The sequence below is a fragment of the Ctenocephalides felis genome, unplaced genomic scaffold, assembly GCF_003426905.1.
Source record: "Ctenocephalides felis isolate EL2017-DRISC unplaced genomic scaffold, ASM342690v1 CF-g0.4_SCAFFOLD_01886, whole genome shotgun sequence".
Classification (NCBI taxonomy): domain Eukaryota; kingdom Metazoa; phylum Arthropoda; class Insecta; order Siphonaptera; family Pulicidae; genus Ctenocephalides; species Ctenocephalides felis.
Window position 1 is genome coordinate 37453217 of NW_020538040.1, and position 26186 is coordinate 37479402.

A 26186-nucleotide genomic window follows, 5' to 3' on the forward strand; every position below is an offset into this window, starting at 1 on the left:
TACCCCGCTTATTGTGTAAAAAGGACTAGGTTACAATTTTTTTGAAAAATAGCAAAAAACACATTTCTACAATGATAAGTCAGATAGTTGTTATTTAATTGTATGACTCAAAGATGTCTATGGGAGTCAATTCAGTATAACAAAATGTAAATACAACAACTCTTTCAATTTCTTTTTTTTCAGAAAAATGCCTGGCGACGATGAAGCTCATGTACTGCCACTGCCGCGCTCGCGGCCCACTGAACAGTTCCATGTCGGTGGTGCCGCTGGCAATTCTTCAACATCAGCAACGGGTGCATCTCGGTCATCCAGTGGCAGCCGTGTATATTCCGAGACCTCGCCGCAATCTCAATTATCATCATATCAGCCCATTTGGGCGGCGGCTGCCGTCGGATTACTTCAGCAACAATCTCAACAACCTACCGCCGGATCGCGGGAATCTTCCGCCTTCGTGCCCGTTGTTCCATCGAGAGGGCGATTATATCATCCCCTCGTTGACGCAGCTGCATTTTTTTTTCAGAAAAATGCCTGGCGACGATGAAGCTCATGTACTGCCACTGCCGCGCTCGCGGCCCACTGAACAGTTCCATGTCGGTGGTGCCGCTGGCAATTCTTCTACATCAGCAACGGGTGCATCTCGGTCATCCAGTGGCAGCCGTGTATATTCCGAGACCTCGCCGCAATCTCAATTATCATCATATCAGCACCATTTGGCGGCGGCTGCGGTCGGATTACTTCAGCAACAATCTCAACAACCTACCGCCGGATCGCGGGAATCTTCCGCTTTCGTGCCCGTCGTACCATCGAGAGGGCGATTATATCATCCCCTCGTAGACGCAGCTGCATCTAAAAGTAGTGGCGTCGACAGCGGCAGCAAGCCACCGGGATCTTCAAACGCGGGCTTCGAGTTAATTGCCATGATGGCGGATAAAAGAAAAGAACTCGCGATGAGGGAGGCGATTTTAGCTCGGCAAGCGCCCCCAGTTATCCCAGGTGGTTTGTATTCACCAGCGCCCGGGGGAAATACGTCCGCGGTCTCTCATGGAGCGTTTGCGTTTCCGCCTTATGGTGGGGCACCCGCAATGCACGCGCATCTAGATCGAAGGCTTCTGAGAGCACCAGGAAGAGCTGCTAGGCCAAAGAAACAATTCATTTGCAAGTTTTGTAATCGCCAGTTTACAAAGTCATATAATTTATTAATACACGAACGCACGCATACGGATGAGAGGCCTTACTCATGTGATATCTGCGGTAAAGCATTCCGCAGACAAGACCACTTGCGCGATCACAGGTTAGTTTCATTTTACATGTTGCATATAATTTTGTTTATAATAGTTTATAAGCCGTTCGGTTCGTCGGTGCCTTCAGTCAGGATCCTTTATAATGCATTTATGGTACCAACTACAATCGTTTAATGTACGCGCTTTGTTCCATAAGTGCGCTCTAGATATACACACAGAAGTACGTATACTAACAATAAGTATAAACTTTCTCTTTTCCGTGCCATGACCGAATTTCAGTTCCGTAGCGGGTGGCCCCGACAAATTCATTCGCGTTACGAATATTATATATATATATATATATATATATATATATATATATATATTAGGGTGGTCCTTAAAATGATCATTTTCGAAGTTCCTTACTCCTAGGGGCTCAAATGGTTCCAAATTGATAAAAAACAATTCTCTGAGAGTTTTAGCTCTTAATATTAACTTTTAGATAGAGCGCAGTTCAATTAAACTTCGTATGGAAAGAGCATGAAAAAAATTTTGAAAATTAAAAAAAAATGTTTTAGGTATAACTTAGCGACAAATGAATGAGTTTGATTCATTCATTTGTTCGCTAAATTACATCTAAAAACATTTTTAAAATTTTTGAAAATTTTTCCATGCTATTTCCATACAAAACTTTCATTGAATTGCGCTCTATCTAAACGTTAATATTAAGAGCTAAAACTTTTAGAGAATTGTTTCTTATTAATTTGTAACCATTTGAGTCCCTGGGAGCAAGGAAATTCGAAAATGACCATTTTAAGGACCACCCTAATATATATATATATATATATATATATATATATATATAAAGTTAGAACTGTAAGAACACAACTTATTTTGAAGGGTGTTGTTAACTCTTTTTTAATCACTTTATCATACACTTAACATCAGGTTTACACGTTCTACATGCAACATTGCTCATGTTATAGAGTTGATAGTCAAAACTAATTTTCCAAATTAAAAAATACCTCTTTCAAATTGCTTAATAATCAGAATTAAGGTTTTTAAAAAACATTAGTTCGTATGGTACAATAGCCCTGGTAATAAGTCGAGCCAGTAAACTTTGCTTTCATGTTTTCGGATTCTAATCTTGTCAGTGTTTTTTTTTTTTAATTTTATTCCTATATCGTAATAGTTATATTACAACTTATTTATAATTATTCATTCAGGTACAAATACTTTGTAAACCCATTTTTGTGGGACTGAAAGTAATAATGTTTGTGTTGAATATTAATTTTTTTTATTAATATTAATTTCTTTTATATATCGTTTAGCTAGAATACATGTAGTTTTCGTTTCATGCTTGATTATAAATATATTCAAGATGACCAAGTGTTGAAGTGCAGATGGATCTCTCAATCAATCTACGCGTGTGTCACGACACCTAATAATTCAATTATAATGAAAATCAATCTATTAAAAATACATATATTTTATCAAAGACATGAATTTAGTAATAATGAATGAATAGTAACAATTAGCAATTAGTAATGAATCTACGGCCAGACTCGCAGGTATATAACTTATGTTTCTCAATTCTATTCCCCACTTAAAAATCTCTGTTAAAAATTTCTTTTCAGGAAAACTAATACAATTTTAAAATAGAGAAGCTAAAGCGTATTCGAATCACATTGCACTGCCTTGCCTTTTCTATGTAGTGTAACAGCGAATATTATATAAATAATTTTATATAAACTAGTATTAAATAAAATGAATTCAAATAAGATATATCAGAATATCTTAAAGTACCTCCTTTTTAATATTTCCTAACAAATACGAAACTATTATAGCATTATGAAAGTAAAATTCGTTTTGCTTCAAACCAACGTAAAACATACCTTATATAACCCAACATTTCAACAAAACAATGTTAAGATTGTTTGTGTAAGGCGTGCTGTGAGTTCCTAGTTCTATGAAAAATTTGAATGCATGCTATAGTGAATTTATTATCAGGTTGAAACGTATTTTTTATTCAGAATTCGAAAAAAGATACATATGAAATAATAAATAATGGAATACCGGATTGTATAAATATATAAAATTTTACTACGAGATCAACATTAAAATTGTTTATGAACTTCTGCATCACATTTACGCAATTGTAAATTCAAGTTGCAATACTGTTCAACATTTTTAAAGTATAAAACAGAAATATATTTAAATCTTTAAAACGACAAACAAGAAAATTCATTACTATATATTTGGATATGACCACTTCCTATTTTAACTTTTCATATAATTTCTTACAACTTGTTTTTCAATAGCTATTCACTATATGGTATACTTATTTACATATGCAGTAAGCATGTGTACAATCTATATTTCATAATTGTTCCTTGCCTTTTTTCCAATTTTATTTCTTTCTCTTTTGACTTTGCTCTTATTTTTGCCCAAAAGGAGAATAAATATTTTTGTTTACAAATTCTGAAATTACAAAAATAAAACCGTTATTTATTTATTTATTTATTTATTTATTTAAATATATAGCCCACAGATTTTTCCAAGAGGACTCAAAAATACAATTATTTGACATAATGAATAACAATTAAAATATACACAAAATTACAATATATAGTTAGTAACATAAAATGCTAAGATAAAATTTCATATAATGCAGAATGTAACAATAATATTTATAAACAGAAAATAATGAGATATTTGAAAGAAAATAAAAAGATTAACTTGTGCAGATGGAGATTATTTGATTAGGTGATGTGTTGTGAATGTCTATTTCATTATTAATTAAGTTAAAGTTAGAGGACATTAGTAAAATTGGCGAATTTAAGAGAGAATTAGATTTAGGGGTGGGATAATTGAAAAATAATTGTGAACGCGAAGATAGCCTTGAATAGATAGCGATTGAAATCCGTATCGATTTAGCTCTATCATGGTAAAATTTATAGAATTAGTATAGATTTTCGATATTATAATCTAGAAAAGTTTGTTGAATTTGTATTATTTTTATTTTTAACTTTCCGAAGGAAAAGTTTGTTTACATAAAAAATCCGATTTTATGTTTTCTCGATGTTTCAAGACATTCTGAATCGAATGAGATCAGCATTTGGAAAAAGTATGTGTGTGTATGTAAACAGATTTTTTGTCGTAAATCGACGTTTTCTCAAAAACGGCTGGACCGATTTCAAAAATTTTAAAAGCCATTCGATGTATCTCGATGAGGACTGGTGTGTTTTGCGCGACGATTGGCCAAGCCGTTTCTTTGTAAATAGCAGAAAGGTGAAATATTTTTCGTCCACGTTTTAGCTCTCAATTCTGAATCGATTTTGAAAAATCAAAAACTGTTCGAAAGATATTGGTTGAGAATGATACTGATTAGTTTTAGGTATCTACTTATCAAATCTATCGTTTGATTAAGTCAATTCTTACACATTTCGGGAAGTTCATGCAACTTGCCTTAAGGCTAAATGCCACTTTCAACTAGTAATTTTTGTTTTTTTTTTCAATTTATACTCCTAATAGATTCTACGCTAGGAGTATCTTATAGTCAAATTATAATGTTATCTGTTTTTTATATTGTTAACAATCTCTGCTCATTGTTTTATCTGCCAGATTGCAAAATAAATTGAATTGACAAAAAAATGTTTGCAGTAATGTATCTGTTTATATTATGTAAATTCTAATAATTTAAAGAATTTTCTGATGTAAAAATAAATTAAGACAACCGAGCGAGCATATTTCGAAAAAGATAAAAAATACGGACTGAATAAAATATTTGGAAAGTCGTGGTTCATTATTTTTTGTTAACGATCGGACGGTAGAGATGTTATCGCACATTGTCTAAATGTCTCGCTGAGATTCCGTCTCCCTAAAAGGAGTTCTATCCATCGTCGTACGCTTTTAGACCAGCCGGCTAATATTTAAGAAAGTATAATTTCAGCGTTTTGAACGATATAAATTATAGTTTTTAGAAATTAGAATAGTAACTAATTAAGTTATGGTTCCAGATCTTCACGGGAAACGACAACTGACTTTTAGTAGGACTTTATTATTCGATTATATGTTATATCATACGTTGTATTGCTCTATCTATTTTCCTTATACATAAATAACTTATTGTTAGTATAAGAACTTGTGCTAAGCAGTCGAAATTCTCGTTGTCATAGTTTTTACTAATTTTTGTAAAATTGAAAATGAAAGTTCGAAATTATTATTGTGATATGCTATTTTAACACCTTGGTATTTTGCATTAGATAATACACGCATTATAACACATTGTTTCATATATGTATACTATTTGTTTATATCGTTTTCAGATATTTGATGGGTTGTTGTAAATTTATTATCAAGCACTTGCGAATGTTCAGTTTAACCCGGGACAAAATATTAAAATCCGGGAGAAATATTGCTTTTAAAAAAACCCGGGACGAATGGTGGTGTACTTTATGTCACGTAGTTATAGAATTTATTAAAGCTCTTCTTTGATAATTCAGGTTGTTGGTTATAATTTAACTTTTGTAGTTGTGGACTGTATTAAACACTGATTTATTTGTATATTATGTATTTGTTGCAGTTCTAATTACATACAATCACTGATTTGTTACTAAGTTATAATGAAAAAGATATGTTTATTTATTGGTTATTAACTTCCCGTAGGGTAAGTTATTGTAATGGGCCGAAAATCGAAATTGAAAATTTTTACATTTCTCGACGTTTTGAAGGTTTCTGAACATTTTGGCATACTTCAGAAAAAATGGATGTGTGTGTGTGTGTGTGTGTGTGTATGTATGTATGGATACAAATTTTCGCCCACGTTTTCGGGTGTACGGATCAACCGATTTGAATAGTTCAAAAAACATTCGATTCCTATTGATAGGGAAAAGAGCTGATTAGTTTTTGGCAAAGGCAGGTCCAGCCGTTTCGGAGATACGGAGCAAAGAGTGCAGAAAATAGAAATCGAATTTTTGAGAGAACGGAGTATCCGATTTGAATCATCTAAAAAACATTCAATTAGTAATGATTGGGAGAAGTGTTTATTAGTTTTTGGCAAAGGCAGGCCCAGCCATTTTGAAGATACGGAGCTAAATATGTAAAAAATGGCAGTTTTTGAGAGAACTAAGCGTCCGATCTAAATGATTCAAAGAACTTTCTGCTTGTCTTAACAAAATAATTGATTTTGGAAAAAAAAATTTTGTTCCATTTTTTTTTTTTTTAGTTTTTTGTATATCGAAAATATTTCAGAAACATTTAGTACGGTATGGGAAGTTCCAGCAATTTGCCTTATGGCACGATGCCATAATTGTCTCAAGACAGAAATCCACTTACAGCTAGTTTTACATGTTGTTTTGCGGACTTTACTTTTAGAAGTGAACCACTAGTTCAATTAAAACACACCGCTACCCCCTCTACCAGAGGTAGTAACCATTCCGTGTAAAGCTTAATGCCTTGAAGTTTGTCACCTTCATGGCCAATATAATAAAACGAAAAGACGTCCGAACAGGTGGAAATCTGGGACTGTCTTGGCTAAACCGGGACTTATAGTCACCTTATGTTTTTACGTTTTAAGACCTTATACGTATATCCAATTAGTAAAATTCTGTTTGTGCCTTGTGCGAATCAAATCAAAAAGCGCTCCCTTACATGCCAAATGGCATTATCCATTATTACATGGCGTGTGAGCAAAGCTCAGGTGCGAAATAGCACCTGTTTTTACAAAGAGGGCATTGAGATATTCAAACAAACAAACATCGCTACCAGGCCATGAAACGATTGTTCATTTATTCATATTACGGCTCTATCTCATGCATAAACAACTAATGGACATATTTAATACATGCGGCCACTATCTAATGTTACCAGGTATTGCGACGACTCCTCGGCGGACGTCGGCTCGGCTTAGTCGCACGAACGGAGATCGAGATTTCTTCTCGTTGCCGGTGCCGGTGTTTCTCTTTCGCTCTCGTTATGTACAGGTACAGGTACAGGTACAGGCGAACTAACATCAACGCCGCCAACAGTACCATGTAATGTGGCGCGAGACGGGATTATTTAGTCAATTTCTAGATTTATTTCAAAATTTGAGTATATTCTAAGGTAGGCCGGGGCTCAAAGGTCTAATTTTACTTCAGCAAATTAAATTGAATAAACCAATCCAAACCAATTATATCGCAACAAATAACACATATCAAACAAACAACTATCTGACAATGTTCAGTAAAACTCCCACCTAATTTATCATTGTAGATATGTGTTTTTTTTTTGTTTTTCAATAATTAAGGTAAATTGAGGCGGCCATGGGGCAACAGGTCCAATGTCTTATTTTAATTTTAAAGGGATTTTACACATCGATAGCTACATTATTCAATCATTGTTTTTTTTTTACTTAAGTTACTTTTTTATTTTGTATGTTTTATTGTTTACACCTTTGCCAAAGTTTTAGCTGGTCCTTTTCACCTTACCCACGTGTAAGCTTTTATGGAAGTTATATAAAAAACTGTTGAATCTAACTTAAAATCAACAATACATTTTATGAAACAATTGGGCCAGCGGTGGCGATATCGGTTAGAGCGTGGGCTAGCACCAACTAGACCCAGGTTCGCTGGTTCGATTCCCGCTACCGCCAAGCCTGACATCCGGCAACTTTGATGTCAAATTTTCACTTGGGGTTATAGATCACAATATAATTCCAAGTGGAAATCGTCCTTCGTGGACATAGTTGCATACAATCATATGGACACTATTAGACATAAGAGCTAATATATAAAAACCCCACACATAGGAGAATGATGAACCGATGGGTTGCTTCTCATATCAATACCTTAGGTCATAAGTCATACACAAAAACAGCTTATACAACAGTAATAAAGAGTTCTGATTGCTGTGGAAACAATAAAAAAAAATCTAAGGTTGGGCGGGGCACAAAGGTCCAGTTTGACTTTTTGTGCAATCAGATTGTGTAAACCAATCCAAACCAACTATATTTCAACGAATAACACATATCAAACAAACAACTATCTGACAATGTACAGTAAAACTCCCAACTACTTCATCATTGTAGATATGTGTTTTTTTTGTTGTTTTTCAATAATTAAGGTAAATTGAGGCGGCCAGTGGGCAACAGGTCCAATGTCTTATTTTAATTTTAAAGGGATTTTATACATTGATATCTACATTATTCAATCATTGTTTTTTTTACTTAAGTTACTTTTTTTTACTTAAGTTACGTTATTTTTACGTTGTTTTTTTACTTAAGTTTTACTTAACTTTTTTTTACTTTATTTACGTTGTTTTTTTACTTAAGTTACGTTTTATTGTTTACATCTTTGCCAGAGTAAAGTTTTAGTTGGTCCTTTTCACCCCACCCACGTGTAAGCTTTTATGGAGGTTATATAAAAAACTGTTGAATCTAACTTAAAATCAACAATACATTTTATGAAACAATTAAATGACGTATACTTATTACGTAACCAAAAAACTAACAACAAAAGAAAATTCTTTTGTTATGGATTTTCAAACATTGCCGTTTAGCTGTCGATAGCAAGAATCGTAAGAATCAATAAGATGCCTAGTTACAAATTTTTTCCTTCTACTTGCAAATATTATTGTTAAAAAAATCTTAACTTTACTTGTTTTTGAGATATCAGTGGTGGACCTTTAAGCCACGCTCTACTCTATAGTTAGAAAATCGATTAATAGACAATATATTTATATTTTGTTATACAAAAATAAAAACCGAACACTTTTTATCAATATAACCACTTCTTGTTGCGATTGGAACGCTTGGATCGTGAAGCTTTCAGATCACATTTCAATTTTTTTAATATTTTGTCAAACAAATATGTTTTTTTCGTGATATGACGCATAAATCTTAATTATAGGTTTTTTACCCTGAAATAAAATTTTCATACACAGAAGTGCTGCATTAAAGACTTGAAAGTCACATAATTCATTAATACCACACAATTTGTTTAAACTTAACTTTTTGTTTTTCGTTTTTTATACAGGTTTATGATTACTGATTTTTCCCTAATCTTTTGATGTAAAGCAAAAATTTGGCTCATAGAGGGTTAATTGGCCAAAATACGATCAAGTAACTAATAGTAATGAATTTATATCTAGCGGATTCAACTTTAGTGAAAATTACACCATCTTTCACCATGAAGATTAGTATTATTACATTATTTTTTTTATTAATTATTGATAGTTAATAATTATTTTTTTAATAAAGAGCGTGATTAATAATTATTTATGATTTTTACCACACATTATACAATATTTAAAATACTTGTTAAATGTTCAAAAATACGGAATAAGATTTCAACTTAAATTTGAATTCGAAACTTGCAATTTTGTTTTGTTTTGACAAAAGTTATATAAACCCCATATTATTAATAAAAATAGCCATACACTAGATTCAGAAATTATGGTGAACATAATATTTAAAAAAAAAAATTTTTTTTGTTGATATTTTTTAATATTTGATTTACGAACATTTTAGCTCTCATCAGTCAAATTCATGCGGTCTTTTAGTGACAACTCACATTTTTATCAGAAATATAATCATTTTGATCCGAATCTGAAATCGAAGAACCCGTATAATTTAGAACGTTTTGGTACGAGTTAATTGGAATCAATATAGAATCTGATTCGAATCAGATTATTAAGTTCCAGTAGACTAGGTTATAGAAATCACAAAAAATCCTTCTTTTTATATTTTTTTAGTTTGAGTTTTTTTTTATATTTTTACATATCTGATAATTTTGGCATTGGTAAACTTGTATGTGTGTGTAATATGTAGTATTTATGTAGGAATGTATGTGAATCGTATACAATATTTCTGCTACTTTTTTGAGAAGATCACTATTTGAATGATACAAAAAACATCCGATTCGTGCTAAAAGTTTAAAGACTTTTAGCACACACACATATATATAATCTCTTTAGTGAAACCAAGAAGACAAAACAAAAATCTGCAAGATTTATAGATTAAAATCTGGAAAAGCATGACCGTGCCATTAACAAAGATTATACCTAATTTCAAAGAAATATTAAGAATGTAGATATTACAAAACACAGAATAGATTTATCAAATTATGAATTAATTAACAAGAAATCACAATATGTTATAATAGACTGCAATGAATGTAAGGTTACAATAATCTGGAAAAGTTAGTTTGAATAGTGAACTTTGAACTAAGAGATATGTGTTTATTCTGTTATATGTGCAATGAAACATTTACCAAACACAGCCTTTTTAATTGCAAGCACCATGAAAACTTCATATAACAATTGCCTTATTCACACATGATGCAAGAAACCTTTGAACTGAGCGTTGGTAGGAGGGACTATTTAGGTTTACCTCCACCTGCCAATATAATCCTGGTCACTCCCGTAAACTGCTAGTAATGAGTAATATAGTAATATTGAATTAAATTTAACGTCGCACGTCGCATATTCATAAGGATTTGTACTCTGGCCACGCATTGCGCTCTTGCAGGTCTCTTACCTGTTCGTGTTCTTTCATACTTTCATTTTTTATCTTTTTTGTGGCTAAGCTTGGTCAGGAACGCATTAGGGTATGTCTCCGCGTTATCATGGATACTCTTACACAGACACAAACACTCACACACTTATATAAATATATTATATAATTTTTATTGAATTATATATTATATATATTTTGTTTGAAATTGCACTGAAGATGAGGCATACCATGGTCTCGAAACGTATGTAATTATTAAATAAAGTGTGTGCTAAAAATCTGAGTGTTGTGTTGTTCATATAAGGTTGTCAAATATCTCCCTTCCGCCTTTTTGTATTATAAACCAAGAGCAAAAAAGCGGAAGGGAGATATTTAACAACCTAATATAACATTTAATATTCGTTCCACTCATATAACAAAATTCTATAAGATATATATATATATATATATATATATATATTCTTTAATATAATATTCTATTTCCTAACAACGGGCACTCAAACTTCGATTGCAAGCTCCGAACAACTTAATCTATGCAGTTATGACATTCATTTCTATCTAAAATATATATAAAAATATGTTTTCATGAAAATGACTGCCTTTCCACTACGATCTGTAGAATTTTTCCTAGTCAAATTGATTTAACTCAGTTCATAAATAGGCAATATATATTAGGGTTGAATTAAACCTAGTTATGTCTGAAGCCTTTTTCTCTTTAGTTTAATATAAAAGATAAGTTTTACTTCAAAATTGTTATTATCATATCCTCAAAATAAAGAGACTTATTTTTAAAATTTTTAAATTAAATTGAATCATAAAGCAAAAATATCTTTGCTTTATTAATTACATGCATATTCAAATACATAATATAATATTTTTTTATAAAAGTACTTAGAACATTATAATTTTTTTGCCAAATATGAATTTGCGATGGGTACTTATAGGTAATATAAACCAACGTATAACAATCTGATATGGCTTATTTAGTAATAAAGTATATCTGGTTCTTCAAAGTGATTAGAGTATTTGTGTTCAGTGTAGCTATTAACTTTTACCAAAAACATTGCGCCGGGACTCTACATTTTGGCGTGTAAACAAATTTCAATATCAAGGTATATATATATATATATATTTTTTTTTTTTCAATATTGGTCTTATAACTCTAAGAATACAGATTCGATACCCCTCTCAGACAGCCTAATGTCAACAAGTAGTGCCATCGGTTTTCACTTGATATATGCGTTAGAGTAAGATGTAAAAACTTTTCGATATATATAAACAATAAGCATAATCAATTTGGATTGAGATTTAACAACTTTTAATGAAGTTTTATAATTAAACACCTTCCCGTGGATCCATAACGCTTTAGTTAAGTTTGTTAGGACTATGAACTCTGTCATCATAAAAAGTTCTATCAAACTCGTAAAAAAAATATTTCACACGTAGGGTAAGTTATAGCAATCGCAAAAAAATCGAAAATGAAAAATTTGTTATATACCTTTATGTTTCAAAGGGTTTTGAACATTTTGGCATACCTTAGGAAAAATGGATGTATGTATGTGCGGAGACGATTTTGAGAACACGGATTTAATAATAATCTATTTTTTTCTTAATTTTAATTTTCGGTACGGAAAGTTTCAGCAATTGTTCTTAAGGCACGTTGCCAACCACTAGTTGGACAATTAGTTACGAAGAAACGACCCGGCTGATATTTACCAGAAACTAATTGGAACGATTCTCAACTGATATCATTCGAAATTTTTTTTCTAAATTATCAAAATTGGTACAGGAACGTAGATAATTTTTTCAGTTCTGCAAATTCTAAGAGAACGGCTCAGGCAATCATCTCGCAAAATTAACGCGAGTTCTTATCTAGTTTCATCGAATAGCTTTTAAATTTTTGAAATCGGTTCTGCCGTTTTTGAGAAATTGTCGATTAAAGTGTGATAGGTTTAGAGAACATAAAATTAGCAAATCTGGCGAAAATATAAACTTCTCTCCCTGGAAGTTTATAGAATATTGTATAAGAGATGATAAAAGTACAGTGCTCGCTACAGTGTACAATCATCGGTTCGGATAATAAAGTTGATTATTATATATTGTAGCCAGTGTACAGTGTCCCCTGTCGCTGTCATTGATGACCGACTGTAGTTGAAATGCCCACTGTAGCCGAGCGCCGCTCTTTTATCTTGGTATCATTATAGCGGCTGCAGTTTTCTCGTTGAACTGCATTCCTGCGCATAGGAAAGCGGTGCATACATACTTCATCTCTTTGATTGGCGGAGAGCGCTATCGCCGGATTCGAATTTCGAATATGATGCAGGATGGCAGATTCGAGTACGCTCTAATTAGATTTAACTAGCTGTAAGTGGAATTCTGTCTTAAGGCAATTAAGGCATCGTGCCTTAAGGCAAATTGCTGGAACTTCCCGTACCAAATATTATTAATTTTTTAAAAACGATTAACGTTTTTGAAAAAAATGTACTTTGAAAAAATAATATTTTTGAGAAACTATATATATGGACCAAAAATTACTTTTTTTTGAAAAAAAAAATTTTTTTTAAAAAAAATAATTTTTTTTTAATTTTTTTTTTTTTGAAAAAAAATTTTTTTTTCTTTATTTTGACATATTGTGGAAGATCTGAACTTTTTTTCAAAGCAATCGTACTGATTTAACTGCATAGGGACAAAATATAAAGCGCGTAAGCGCCGCGTCGCTGTCTAACGCATAAGCATTGGTACGGAACCCATAGGAATGTTAACAAAATGTATACTTATTGTTAAAATCTCTATAAAATATCTGATAATTTGATGTGCATATGTCTAATGATCATTTTTGACCGCCAAATGGCTCATTTTTTTACTTTTTCCTCCATATCTCCGAAACCGCTAGACCTACCTTTATGAAAATTTGATCGATTCTTCATCTTGTCAATACAAGTGAAATGTTTTTTGAATTATTTAAATCGGACGCTCCGTTCTCTTAAAAACTGAGTTACCGTTTTCGGCACTTTTTGCCCCGTATCTTCGGAACGGCTAGACCTGCCTCCGCCAAAAACTAATCAGCACGTCTCTTTATCAATACGAATCGAATGTTCTTTGAATTATTCAAATCGGTTGATCCGTGTTCCCGAAATCGTCGACGAAAATTTGTATCCGCACATACATACACACACGTACATACATACACACACACATACACACACACATACACACACACACACACACCCACACATACATCCATTTTTTCTAAGGTATGCCAAAATGTTCAGAAACCTTTGAAATGTAAAGATATATAAAAATTTTCATTTTCGATTTTTTTGCGATTACTATAACTTACCCTACGGGAAGTTAAAAAGACACTTCTTGGGAAAAATACAGGGATTTTGGTTTAATTGGTCGAATTGCAGAAATTGAATCTGAACATTGTAAGGGGCCGTTCAAGTATTACGTAAGCACTATAGGGGGACTGGGGGGGTGTTGTTGATCTGCTTATTTTGGGTTGACATGGGGGGCAGGGGAGTCTGGATGATGATTACGTCATAGGTAGTATTTTTATTTTTTTACATTAATTGCAAAATGTTTACGTAAGCATGGGGGTAGGGGGTAAGAGCTTTGCTTACTTTTGCTGATAAGGGGGATGGGGGGGAGTAAATAATTGCAATAAATCTGCTTACGTAATACTTGAACGATCCCTAAGCAACTTATTATGGAAATACGTTTCAAGTTAAACAATTAAACACACGCACCGAAAGTTTTAAGCATCGCAATTATTGCGATTTTTTTAGTATCCGCTATCACGATAGCTCTCGACACGTAATATTCAAGGCGCAAAGCTTAGCACCTAGCTTGGTGAGATGCTAATAACAAAAGTATAATTCTCTGAAGCTTTTTTCTACTCATAACGTGATAATTATTTATACACGATCAAGACGACTTTTGCATATTTTGCTCCTCACTACGTATAATATAACGTATTGCTAATATTGATTTTTACAGTCAAAATATGAAATATTGGTGTTTATACGAGGTCTGTTCAAAAAGTACCCGGAATTACTAATAATTAAATTTCGCGGGTCTGGAGTGTCTGATTGTCAAAATCAAAATCAAATTTTTTATTTTTATTGTGTTGGTATACATGCCCCTAAAGTATGATGAAATTTTCAGCTATATTCACTGTTTACTTTGTCTGTGGTAGTCGCTAAGGTTCGACGTGTTTTTCTGAGCTCGGCGATTTTTACAATGGAAGAATTGAAAAGTCAAAGAATTTGTATTAAATTTTGCGTAAAAAATGAAATAAAGTGTTGCAAAGTGCAAAAATTCACCAGATATGGCTCCGTGTGACTTTTTCCTATTCCCAAAGTTGAAGAGACCCATGAAAGGACGGCGGTTTTCCTCGATTGAAGAAAATCGCTGAGAGTGCTCAAGGACATATCAAAAAGTGAATATCAAGGGTGCTTCGAAAATTGGAAAAAACGCTGGCATGAGTGTATTATATCTGGGGGGGACTACTTTGAAGGGGACCACATTAATGTAGACGAATAAATAAATATTTTTTTGAAAAAACGAAAATTCCGGGTACTTTTTGAACAGACCTCGTATATGTAAAAATTTCAACGTCGCGTGATGGTTCTGTTTAATTTTAATATTATTGCTTAAAATTTAATATATTAAATTATTAATATTTATATATTATATATTATTAATATTATTAACATTTAATCAAATTTTTACTTCATTATGTAAGTGAAATACAAAAAAGACAACGTATTCTACTGAACTATTTCCTCGAATTGTCCTTTCACTTTAATAAATATTTGCGTATTTCTATATTTTTGCAATATTAAACTAGTGGTGCATGCCATCGTGCCTTAAGGCAAATTGTTGGAACTTTCCGTACCAAAAATAAAAATTTTTAATAAATTTTTTGCAAACTTTGAAAAAAAAATAGATTATTCAGAATTTTGAACTTTTTTGCGATGTGTAGCTGTTTTAGAGACGAAATATCGAAGCGCGTAAGCGACGCGTTGCAGCCTAACGGATGAACATTGGTACTGACCCCATAGAAATGTAAACAAAATTTGTACTTATTTAAAATATCTGATAATTTGATACGCATATATCCAATAATCGTTTTTGACCGCCAAATTGCTTTTTTTACTTTTTTCATTGGATCTTCGAAACCGCTAGATATGCCTTCTAAAACATTTAATGTTTTAAAAAAATTAAAGTTTTTTGTATCATTCAAATCGGACGCTTCGTTTTCTCAAAAACTGATTTACTACATTTTTACACTTTTTGGCCCGTATCATCGAAACGGCTGGACCTGCCTTGGCCAAAAACTAATCAGCACTTTTTCCCGTTCATAGCAATCGAATCATTCAAATCATTTGATTCGTGTTCTCTAAACACAAATTTGAATCCGCACATACAACTACACACATACATACATCAATTTTTCTAAGGCATGCCAAATTGTTCAGAAACCTTTGAAATATGCAAAAATTTTCATTTCCGATTTTTTTGCGATTACTATAACTAACCCTGTGTGATGTAAATTAAATATAAATTATATTACTGCGTATCTATTTCAATGTCGTAATAAATATTTATGGTCAATTTAATATCTTCACGAATAAAAAATAAGTAATAAGTTTTCAATTTGTTCCGAAATTTCACTATCCCAATCAACCAAATTTTCAGCGGATAGTTAATACAAAATATTGTTAAAATCGTTTGCGAAATCATTATCGTTGTCTCGATAACTAAACAGTTTAAACATATATTTTTAACTTCCCGTAGGGTAAGTTATTGTAATGGGCCGAAAATCGGAATTAAAAACTTTTACATTTCTCGACCTTTTGAAGGTTTCTGAACATTTTGGCATACCTCACAGAAAAAATGGATGTGTGTGTGTGTGTATGTATGTATGGATACAAATTTCCAGTCACGTTTTCGGGTGCACGGATCAATCGATTTGAATGGTTCAAAAAACATTCGATTCCTATTAATAGGGAAAAGAGCTGATTAGTTTTTGGCAAAGGCAGGTCCAGCCGTTTCGAAGATACGAAGCAAAGAGTGCAGAAAATAAAAATCGACTTTTTGAGAGAACGGAGTATCCGATTTGAATGATCTAAAAAACATTCAATTAGTAATGATTAGGAGAAGTGTTTAATAGTTTTTGGCAAAGGCAGGTCCTGCCATTTCGAAGATACGAAGCTAAATATATAAAAAATGGCAGTTTTTGAGAGAACTAAGCGTCCGATTTAAATGATTCAAAGAACTTTCTGCTTGTCTTAACAAAATAATTGATTTTGGAAAAAAAAATTTCATTTTTTTTTTTTTTTTTAATTTTTTGTTTATCGAAAATAATTCAGATTTTATTTTTAATTCTGACTATAGTTCTAATATACTTTACAAATAATTTCAACTTTGCAATTCAGTTTATATGATTCTTTTGAATATTAGACTGATACAATATTTATAATAATCTATTTGAAAACATTCAGTATTCCTCGAACATTTCGTTACGGTACGGGAAGTTCCAGCAATTTGCCTTAAGGCACGATGCCATAATTGCCTCAAGACAGAATTCCACTTACAGCTAGTTTTAATTTTTTTTCAAGTTAGTTACTAAATGTTGCGATATCGCGTGTAAGGTTTTTTCTCTTCGCATGTTTTTTGTTCCGAAATTACAACAAAAAGACCAACGAACGATCAGACAGATAAATTTTTTTGTTCAGTGGTTATACCGTGTCCTAATGAATGTCATTTCTAAAACAGAAACAGTGACTGAGATCACTTCTTAAAGCTTGCTGTGCCGAGTGTAGCTGTGAATAAAAGCATAATTATAAATTCGCAATTATTATCATCGACAGAAACCCGAATGTATGGTGGAGAGAAAATCAATCTGAATTCTCCTTCTGCTTCTCTCATCGGCTCTCTCTTAAACACTTGAGTAATAATTATAGTTCTAGCGAATATAGAGTTTGCGTGTATTCGAGTGCTTGGATAATAAATACACTTGCAATAACCGGATTCTACTTGCAAAGACATCGAAGCGATCGAGTTTAATAGCTCGGCCATGATTACTTACAGAATGTATTTTAATTTTCATATTAATATCCTCGCATTTTGAAATATAATACTAATTTATGTAATTTATTACAGAGTAACATGTGTCTTGTTATAATGTTTTGAATTTATGGCTTGAAAAATAAATATCGTATTAATAGTATACTTAATAGTAAAATTCAAACACGAAGAATTCAAGCGATCATTGGAAATACGCAATGTTATATATATATATATATATATATATATATATATATATATATATATATATATGCAGGGCCGGTCCTGGGGTCCTCAGCGCCCGCATGCAACATTTGTTCTAGCGCCCCTTCCCCTCAATAATTTCAACTGTTTTATCAGTTTTCCATTAAAATTATATAAACATTTACTTTATTTTTTTAAATTAATTTTTAATCATTCTGGATTTTTGTACACATTCTTTTAGTGTTTTACATTGTTTAAGCCATTTTTTAAGCACTGACTCTCTATTTTCTCTTTTATAATTAGTATATATTTCTTTAACAAGTTCAAGTTCCATTTCAACTAAATTAGCTCGTCATTTTTCACCAAAAACGCCCTGTAATTAATTTAACACTAAATATTTAATTTTTCGATTCCACGTTAACTTCAAACGAAGAAAAAAGTTTAAAAATATATTAAATAATAAGCAGAACAATAATTTACAAATTTGCGGAGTTATTATTTGCTTAATTGTTTCTATTGACATCACATTGCAAACTGAATATGCTTGTTCTAACTCATAGTTAAGTTGAATTGTTTATTATAATCTATTAAGTATTCTAGATTTTATATTTTAAAAAAATATATAAATAATATATTATAAATTTCATTTCCAAACCTCGTTTTGGCGCCCCCTAAGGCGTGCGTCCGCATTTTTTGCATGCGTTGCATTCAAGGCAGGACCGGGCCTGTATATATATATATATATATATATATATATATATATATATATATATAAAGTACTCAATTCGTCGAATTAAGGATAGAGTAGATATTTACCAACGATATTTTAAAAACAAGTTGAGAATTTTTTACAACTGTATTTGAAAGTAGAGGGAAAAAATGTATAACCAGCCATCACCTTGATTCTTACGACGTTGCTCTCCGGAGATAAATGGCAATGTTTCAAAATCCATAACAAAAGGATTTTCTTTTATTGTTAGTTTTTTTGGTTGTAAGCACTGTTGTTTAGTCTACGCGACCTTAATATAATTTATAAATACATATACGTTATTTCTTTAAATCTTTTATGAGATACTTAATATTTTTACGTTAGATTCAACAGTTTTTTTTTATATAACCTCTATATATGCTTACATGTAGGTGGGTTAAAAAGCCCCAATTGAATCTTTACCAAAACAAAGGTGTAACCATTAAAACATAGTAAATAAAACAGCAAATTAAGTTAAAAAAAACAATTTAACAAAAGTTAAATTAAATAAATAGTTATTTTGCCTCTGTTGATGAATATATCAGATCAGTTATATTAACAGAAATCTCTGTGAAATTGTACCCATGGAATTTATATTTTTCACAACCTTACTCCACAGGCAGACTAGGTGACAAATTTTTCAAAAAAGGCAAGAAATACATTTCTACAATGATAAATTAGCTGGGAGTTTTACTGAGCATGGTCACGTAGTTGTTTGTTTGATGTTATTGTTGTTTGATATGTGTTATTGTTGCGCTATAATTGGTTTCGTTACAAAATTGTAAAAGAAAAATTTAGGTACCCTTATTGGAAATTATATGCAAAGATATAGAAAATTACCCAAAAAATTATACCAATTGGATATGGGCTTAAAAGCATCATTAGCATAATAACTTCAGTCATATTTTGTCGCGTGATCCAGATTTTTGTTATAAAAAATGCAAAATGTACAACTAATGCCTATATAAAAATAGTACCATATATTAAATTCGCCTTATGTTTTATAATAATTGAATTTAATAAGTTAACAACAGTTGAGGTATCCTGGTAACTTCTCACAAGAATCTCATAAGAAAAACACTACTGTAATTATTTATAAAGTATAACAATAGGAAAAACTCATGAATAAATTACTCTTAGACAATGATGGAAAATAGATACGCATCCCGCATAATAAAAAATACAAAACCGATTAAATTTGTGAGTTAATAATAAACAAATAGGCGAAATGCATCAACAATTGACGATAATGTAATCCAGAAGGTATCTGAAAAAAAATATATTTAGTCCTATTATTTCAAATAAAGGATCTTTTTTATGATTCATCGAAATATCTTAGCTAGTGTTTCAAAAGATAATTACATCTCCGTCATGTGTAAGAAAATTATTTGACTTAGATAATGATGTTTTTGTAGAGATACCGTCATCATCTTGGTTGATTTAGTACTTTTTGTTGAACGACCATTATTATAAGCGAATTAAAGGCTCAGCTATGGGTTGTCCATTATTGGATCAGTTATTAATACGAACAAGTTGTTTTCCATGGGTAGTCTTACCTTACTATAAGCCGAGAGTTTTGGTTCGCAAGAAGCGTTCGCTCCGTCGTCTTTTTACCTGTGTTGCTAGACATGCAACCTCCTGCCTTACCTTATCCCTGCGTTTGTGTTTGTATAGAAGGTTTATCGTTTTTTCATCTCAAACAAACTTTTTTTTACGTGAAAGCATTTTTGTTTGTATTTGTGTCAATGTGCATTTGGTTTGTTGGTGTTGTATAGATGATATAATTAGAAGATATACCAAGATAGTCATTTTGTCTTTTATATACCAATCTCTGATTACCAGCTCCGAGTCCGTTATCAGGTCCGATGTGGAAATACTTGCTTTCTGTGTTCTTACATGCGCTTGTTACAGAACGTACGAACGAACAGACATTTTTATGTTTTCTGTATCATTGAAACCCCAGTGTTTTGCGAGTTTTATAACATGTCATTTAATACATAATTATTTCAAATTATAATTATTTCATATTCATAGTTTTAACTTTATGATCATGATTTGTGTTTTAATCATAATAGTATGCGGTGAAGTCGTCATAAAGTCGTAATGACCTGGTACTTTGTATAAGAAACTGATTTAGAATACTGCATATGTTAAATAAATATACTTGGAGTAGTAATGAATATATCAGATACATTTATATGTAAAATCATTGGACGTAGAATATCAAAAAGTTGATGTAGAACATTCAATGGTATAGGATATTAAATGTATGTAGCCAAACGCAGAAGCGAGGCCTATATATATTTTTTTAAATTATAAAATTTAATAGTATAATTATATATATATATATATATATATATACACGCCTGTTTTTGTTTATTTATTTTCTAACATCGTTAAAAAAACGTTGGTAAAGTAAATACATTTTAAGTGCGAATGCGTGAAAGTTTTTTGGATCAAAAGGATCAAAAATGCTAAAAAATAAATATGTTTCTTCAAAATGTATCTATCGATAGAAAACGATCTATCGTTGACTGTCAATTCTTTTCAATTATTATTTCAGAAAAAATATATAAAGCATTCTAAATTTTATATAAATGTAAAAGTCAGTAGATTGAGCAGTCACAAAAAATTAGTAATGACATTAAATTTTGTGTTTTATCAGTATTTAACAAAAAAAAATCAGATTGCATCACTTACATTATTTGCTCTTTTATTAATTAATTCTAATACCAAAGTAAACAAAGCAAGAAAACGTGACATACGTGAACTTATCTATATTTTTTTATATTCCATTTAAAAATGATTTGTATCGGCAGTAATTCTGAAATATATATATATATATATATATATATATAAATATTAGGTTGGTCCTTAACATGGACATTTTCGAATTTCGTTGCTCCCAAGGGCTCCAATGGTTCCAAATTGATAAAAAACAATTTTTAAAAGTTATAGCTCTTAATATTGTCTTCTAGATAGAGCGCAATTCAATCAAAGATTTGTATGGAAATAGCATGAAAAAAATTTCAAAAATTTTGCAGAAGGTCGAATGTTCAATAAAAAATGACACGAGTTTTCACTTTTAATTCATTTGTTGCTAAGTTATACCTAAAAAATATTTTTTTTAGCTTTCAAATTTTTTTCCATGCAATTTCCATACGAAATTTGAAAATGTCCATATTAAGGACCACCCTAATATATGTATATATATATATATATATATACATACATACATACATATATATATATATATATATATATATATATATATATATATACACTTGTCTTAAACATGTGCACTTTTATGTTTTGTACATTATTATGATTAATTCCTTTGGATATAATAAAACCAACTTTAGTAATTTCAATCCGTACTTTTGTAATTAGCTTCAAAAGCTCTTGCAGTAATGAATTTCCATTGTGTTAAACATAAAATAGAAAGCAATTTCAGTTGTTTAATAGCTATTGGTGTTACTAAATTGTACAATAATATTTATAATATTATTTTCGAAGATAAAAATAGAGAAAAATATAGAAAATTAAATAATTAGAAATAAGTCATTCTTCTTAAAAATAAGTAAAGAATAAATTATCAGTGGTTAATAATTATCATTTTTGTAGTTTTTTGTTGTTACTACTTGACTTAGTTGATGTCACAACTAGCCCCAAACACGGGGTTAATTCTAATACCGCACTGTATTAGAAAATGATTAATTGTGAAATAATGAACGACAGTTGTGGAATTACTTTTACTTGATTAGGTAAAGGAATAGTTGCAGCAACCATCCATCTTAATTTCGTAGAAAAATAATCAGTGGATTTTAAGATATATAAATTAAAAAAAAGACTGTAATAAACCCCAAGCTGCCCTACTGAAATTCAAATAAATGACCAACCATCGACCAACAGATGCGAGCATACATAACACGTATTGAGGCAATATCACTAAACATCATAATGTATATATTCGCTCATTTGTTTTCGATATAATAATATTTTAAATTCGTCTTATGGCAATATAATTGTCTTGAATCATCGACGGGCTGCTGGCTGCTGGTATCGAGTGGCCGTCCGCCGCGTCCCCAGTTGAGTTCCTCGTGTCCATTATTTATTTAACGTGCGCTCGCTTTTGTGTGTTCTGTGCGCTGCCTCTTAGAATTCCTAATGTAAATGATCTCGACGAGAACCCGTTCGACAGGTTGGAATAAGTATGAGAGTGCTGTGTCAATGTCTCCAAATTCTGAACTGATCTTCTATTCGTCAAAGCCAGAACCGGGCCGCTCTCAAAACGACCTGCTCTTAATCATCCGCCTCATGGACAGATATTACTTGAATAACATTCATAAACGGATCGAAATTTGAAATCCGTCCGGCTCTAGAGTAATAATAATTTATGCTTTTTCATCATTTTTGAAATCGTCGATTTAGTATTAATTTTATATGTAGATGAAAATTTTGTATATTGAAAAATTATGTCCCATAAGGCGGGTTAAAAAGAGACATCCAGGGAGCAAACAGATACAATGACTTATTATTAATTTTAAAGGGATTTTACGACATTTACATTATCCACCAAATGCCAAATACAAATTTTTTGCGCAATTTTTTGTTTACAAAGAACACACTGTATATAACCTTGATCTGGTATTTCACCCGAAAAATTCATCGTTGGAATAACTATTAATTTTATATATCTTATATAAATTGCTCTTTTTAAGGGGCACAACTAGAGTAACCGCTTAAAAAAAAGGTGATTTTTGGGAATTTATATTAAAAAAACTACTTTATCAATCATTTCAAAATTTTAGAAATATATTTATACATGCTTTAAGAATACATAGTAAAATTTTTGAAGGAAAAAAATAAATAGTTTTTAAGTTATCGTCGATTTCCAACGGCGCGACAAAAAAAGGCCCTTAACTGCTGCAGTGATTCCGGCCTTCTACGTGAATGAAATCAAAAAAAAAAAAAAAATCTCGTTAAACTAGATAATATTGTCTGTAAAATGAACTACGATAAAAAAAATAAATCAACAATTGACAAAATGGCGGCGTTTTTAAAAAAAAGTCGAATTTTACTCAAAATTTTGGTCGTTTTTCGACTGCCAAATTTCGATTTTTGATCCGATCAAAAAATCGTTAGTTTATTTTACGGAGAACTATATACAGAACATGTAAAAAAAATTTGATAGTGATTGGATCATTCGTTTTTGAGTAATCACTGCAACAAATTCGGAAAATGCTGTTTCGAGAAAAACGCGTTTAAAGATTAAATGATCGTTGTACTATATACTGTATGTATACTTTTTAAATGGCTGTAACTAAAAAACTATTAGTGATATCGATTTGAATTTTTAATATGTTATTTTTAAAGGTGTAATCTATCGAATTATGAAAAAAAACAAAAATCGATTTTTTCAAAATTTTACACTAGTTGTGACTCTTAACTTATTTTACGTTTTTAGTCTCTATTTTCTTATCGTTCTGATGAGTCTAACTCAAAAATAACAATATCAACATCTTAATAAAACAATTAAATAACGTGTACTTAAAATTTTTATTCGGGTATTATAAACTAAATAAAATAGCTCAAAACCAAACAAACTACCAACGAAATAAATACTTTTGCTAGGAATATTCATACATGGCCGTTTATCTTTTGATGGCGACTTTGTAAGAATTAAAGCGATGGCTTGTTATACATTCTTTGCCTTCTACTTTAAAATATTATTGTTAAAAAATTCTGATCTTTACTCGTTTTCAAGATAATAATAGTAGACCATTTTACTTTTTTTGACATTGTGATGATTTCTCTTCTACAAATTGATCGTTATTCAAAATATGAATTAGAATTGTATTACATAATTATGAAAATTATTTTCAAAATTTAATCGTTAAAAAAGTTTTTTTAATATTTATATGTTACACTACTTACATTGTATTAAATCAAATATTTTACAGCTTATTACGATTGTGAATATTAAATCAATATTCACAATCACTCATATATTCTTTAATTAAAAAACAATGAGGTCAATAATAGTATTTATTTTTTCAATATTTTACGCAATATACTAATGTTTCATAAGAATATTAGTTCTTCATGTCTTATTATAATATTGTGATAATTTTTCTTCAATGAATTGATTATTATTCAAGAGATTCATTAGAATTATGACATAAATATGAAAATCATATTAATTCAAGCAACAAATAAAATCGTTAAATATGTTTTTTAATACATGTACAAATTATACTCATTATCGAGTATTCTTTAATATTCAGAGTCGCAAATATACAGTGATTTATTCGGCTTGAATAAATGAGAATAATGAGACTATTCTGTTTTAGATGCTTTGAAGCTCATAGGAAGGTTTTAATGAATTGATCATAAGATCTTAATTTACGAAAATATTAGCGTAAATATATATTTTTTTCAAGTCATTTCAATAATGATTCGGGTGACCGGGTAGTTTATTAGCGCAATATGTACTTAAGTCCTGGCATTCATAATAATTCTATTTGTCTTAACATAAGTTTACATAAACTGCTATCAAGTTTACCAATGTGGACGTTTTATCAAACAAAAAATAAAATGATTTTACCACGGCCGATAAGTGCCGATGATTGCGCAAATCACCTGAAACAGTAGCAAAATTCACCTCGTTTCCATCTTCAAATGATCAGCGAGTGTAGGTGGCGAATAATCTCAAGTATTCTCCTACTGGTACACGAAATTTAACACTTTACAATTTTTATTAGCCGAAAACAAACTTGCGTTTTTTTGCTGCTTTGGCATCCAGCTGCGCGGTCGGTGCATGCATAATCAGGGGCCACCGAATATATTTTGAGAATCAAATTAAATTAATACTTCGTATTCGTCAGTATTTCATCATTAGTGTCGATATAAGTTTTTGTACCTATTTACCAGTGGTTGTTTTTATTTTAATACATTTATTTTTTTAATATTTTTTTCAGCATTTAGCGAACATATTTTATACCTTTATGTAGTAAATTTTTTATTGTATGTTTTAGTCATTTTGTTTATGATCAATTTTTCAATATCCGTATAGCTGAATAACAATACATTATTATTTTCAAATCACTTTGATCTCTTATATTTAACTTACTTTTGTAAAATAATCTAAAGGGTATTTATGTAGTTAAATGCATGTTTAAAAATATATTTTTTTGGTCAATCTTTAACGTTAAATAAAAAAATAATACTTTTTTGAATCGACTTAAATTTAATTTGATATTTATTCAAATCTTGGCAACATTTCAAATATAAAGCAGTTTTTAGATTTGACTTCGAAATACATACTAATATTTGTAGTGGTATGGTATTTATTTACGAGTACATATTATATACATATTTCTACATAAATACATATACTACACTTGCAATATATACAATGTGTACTATTTATTAACCTTTATTTCGA

The 26186-nt window shown here is 30.8% G+C and overlaps 1 protein-coding gene across 1 annotated transcript in view; it reads left to right on the top strand.

Annotated features, from left to right (window-relative positions):
• Positions 1–524: 524 nt before the first annotated feature.
• Positions 525–26186, top strand: part of LOC113374917 (protein bowel-like) — a 27061-nt gene continuing 1399 nt past the window's right edge. Inside the window, exon 1 of the mRNA XM_026614879.1 lies at positions 525–1291. Within this exon, the coding sequence (XP_026470664.1) occupies positions 525–1291 (767 nt within the window). The remainder of the gene's footprint in view (positions 1292–26186) is intronic.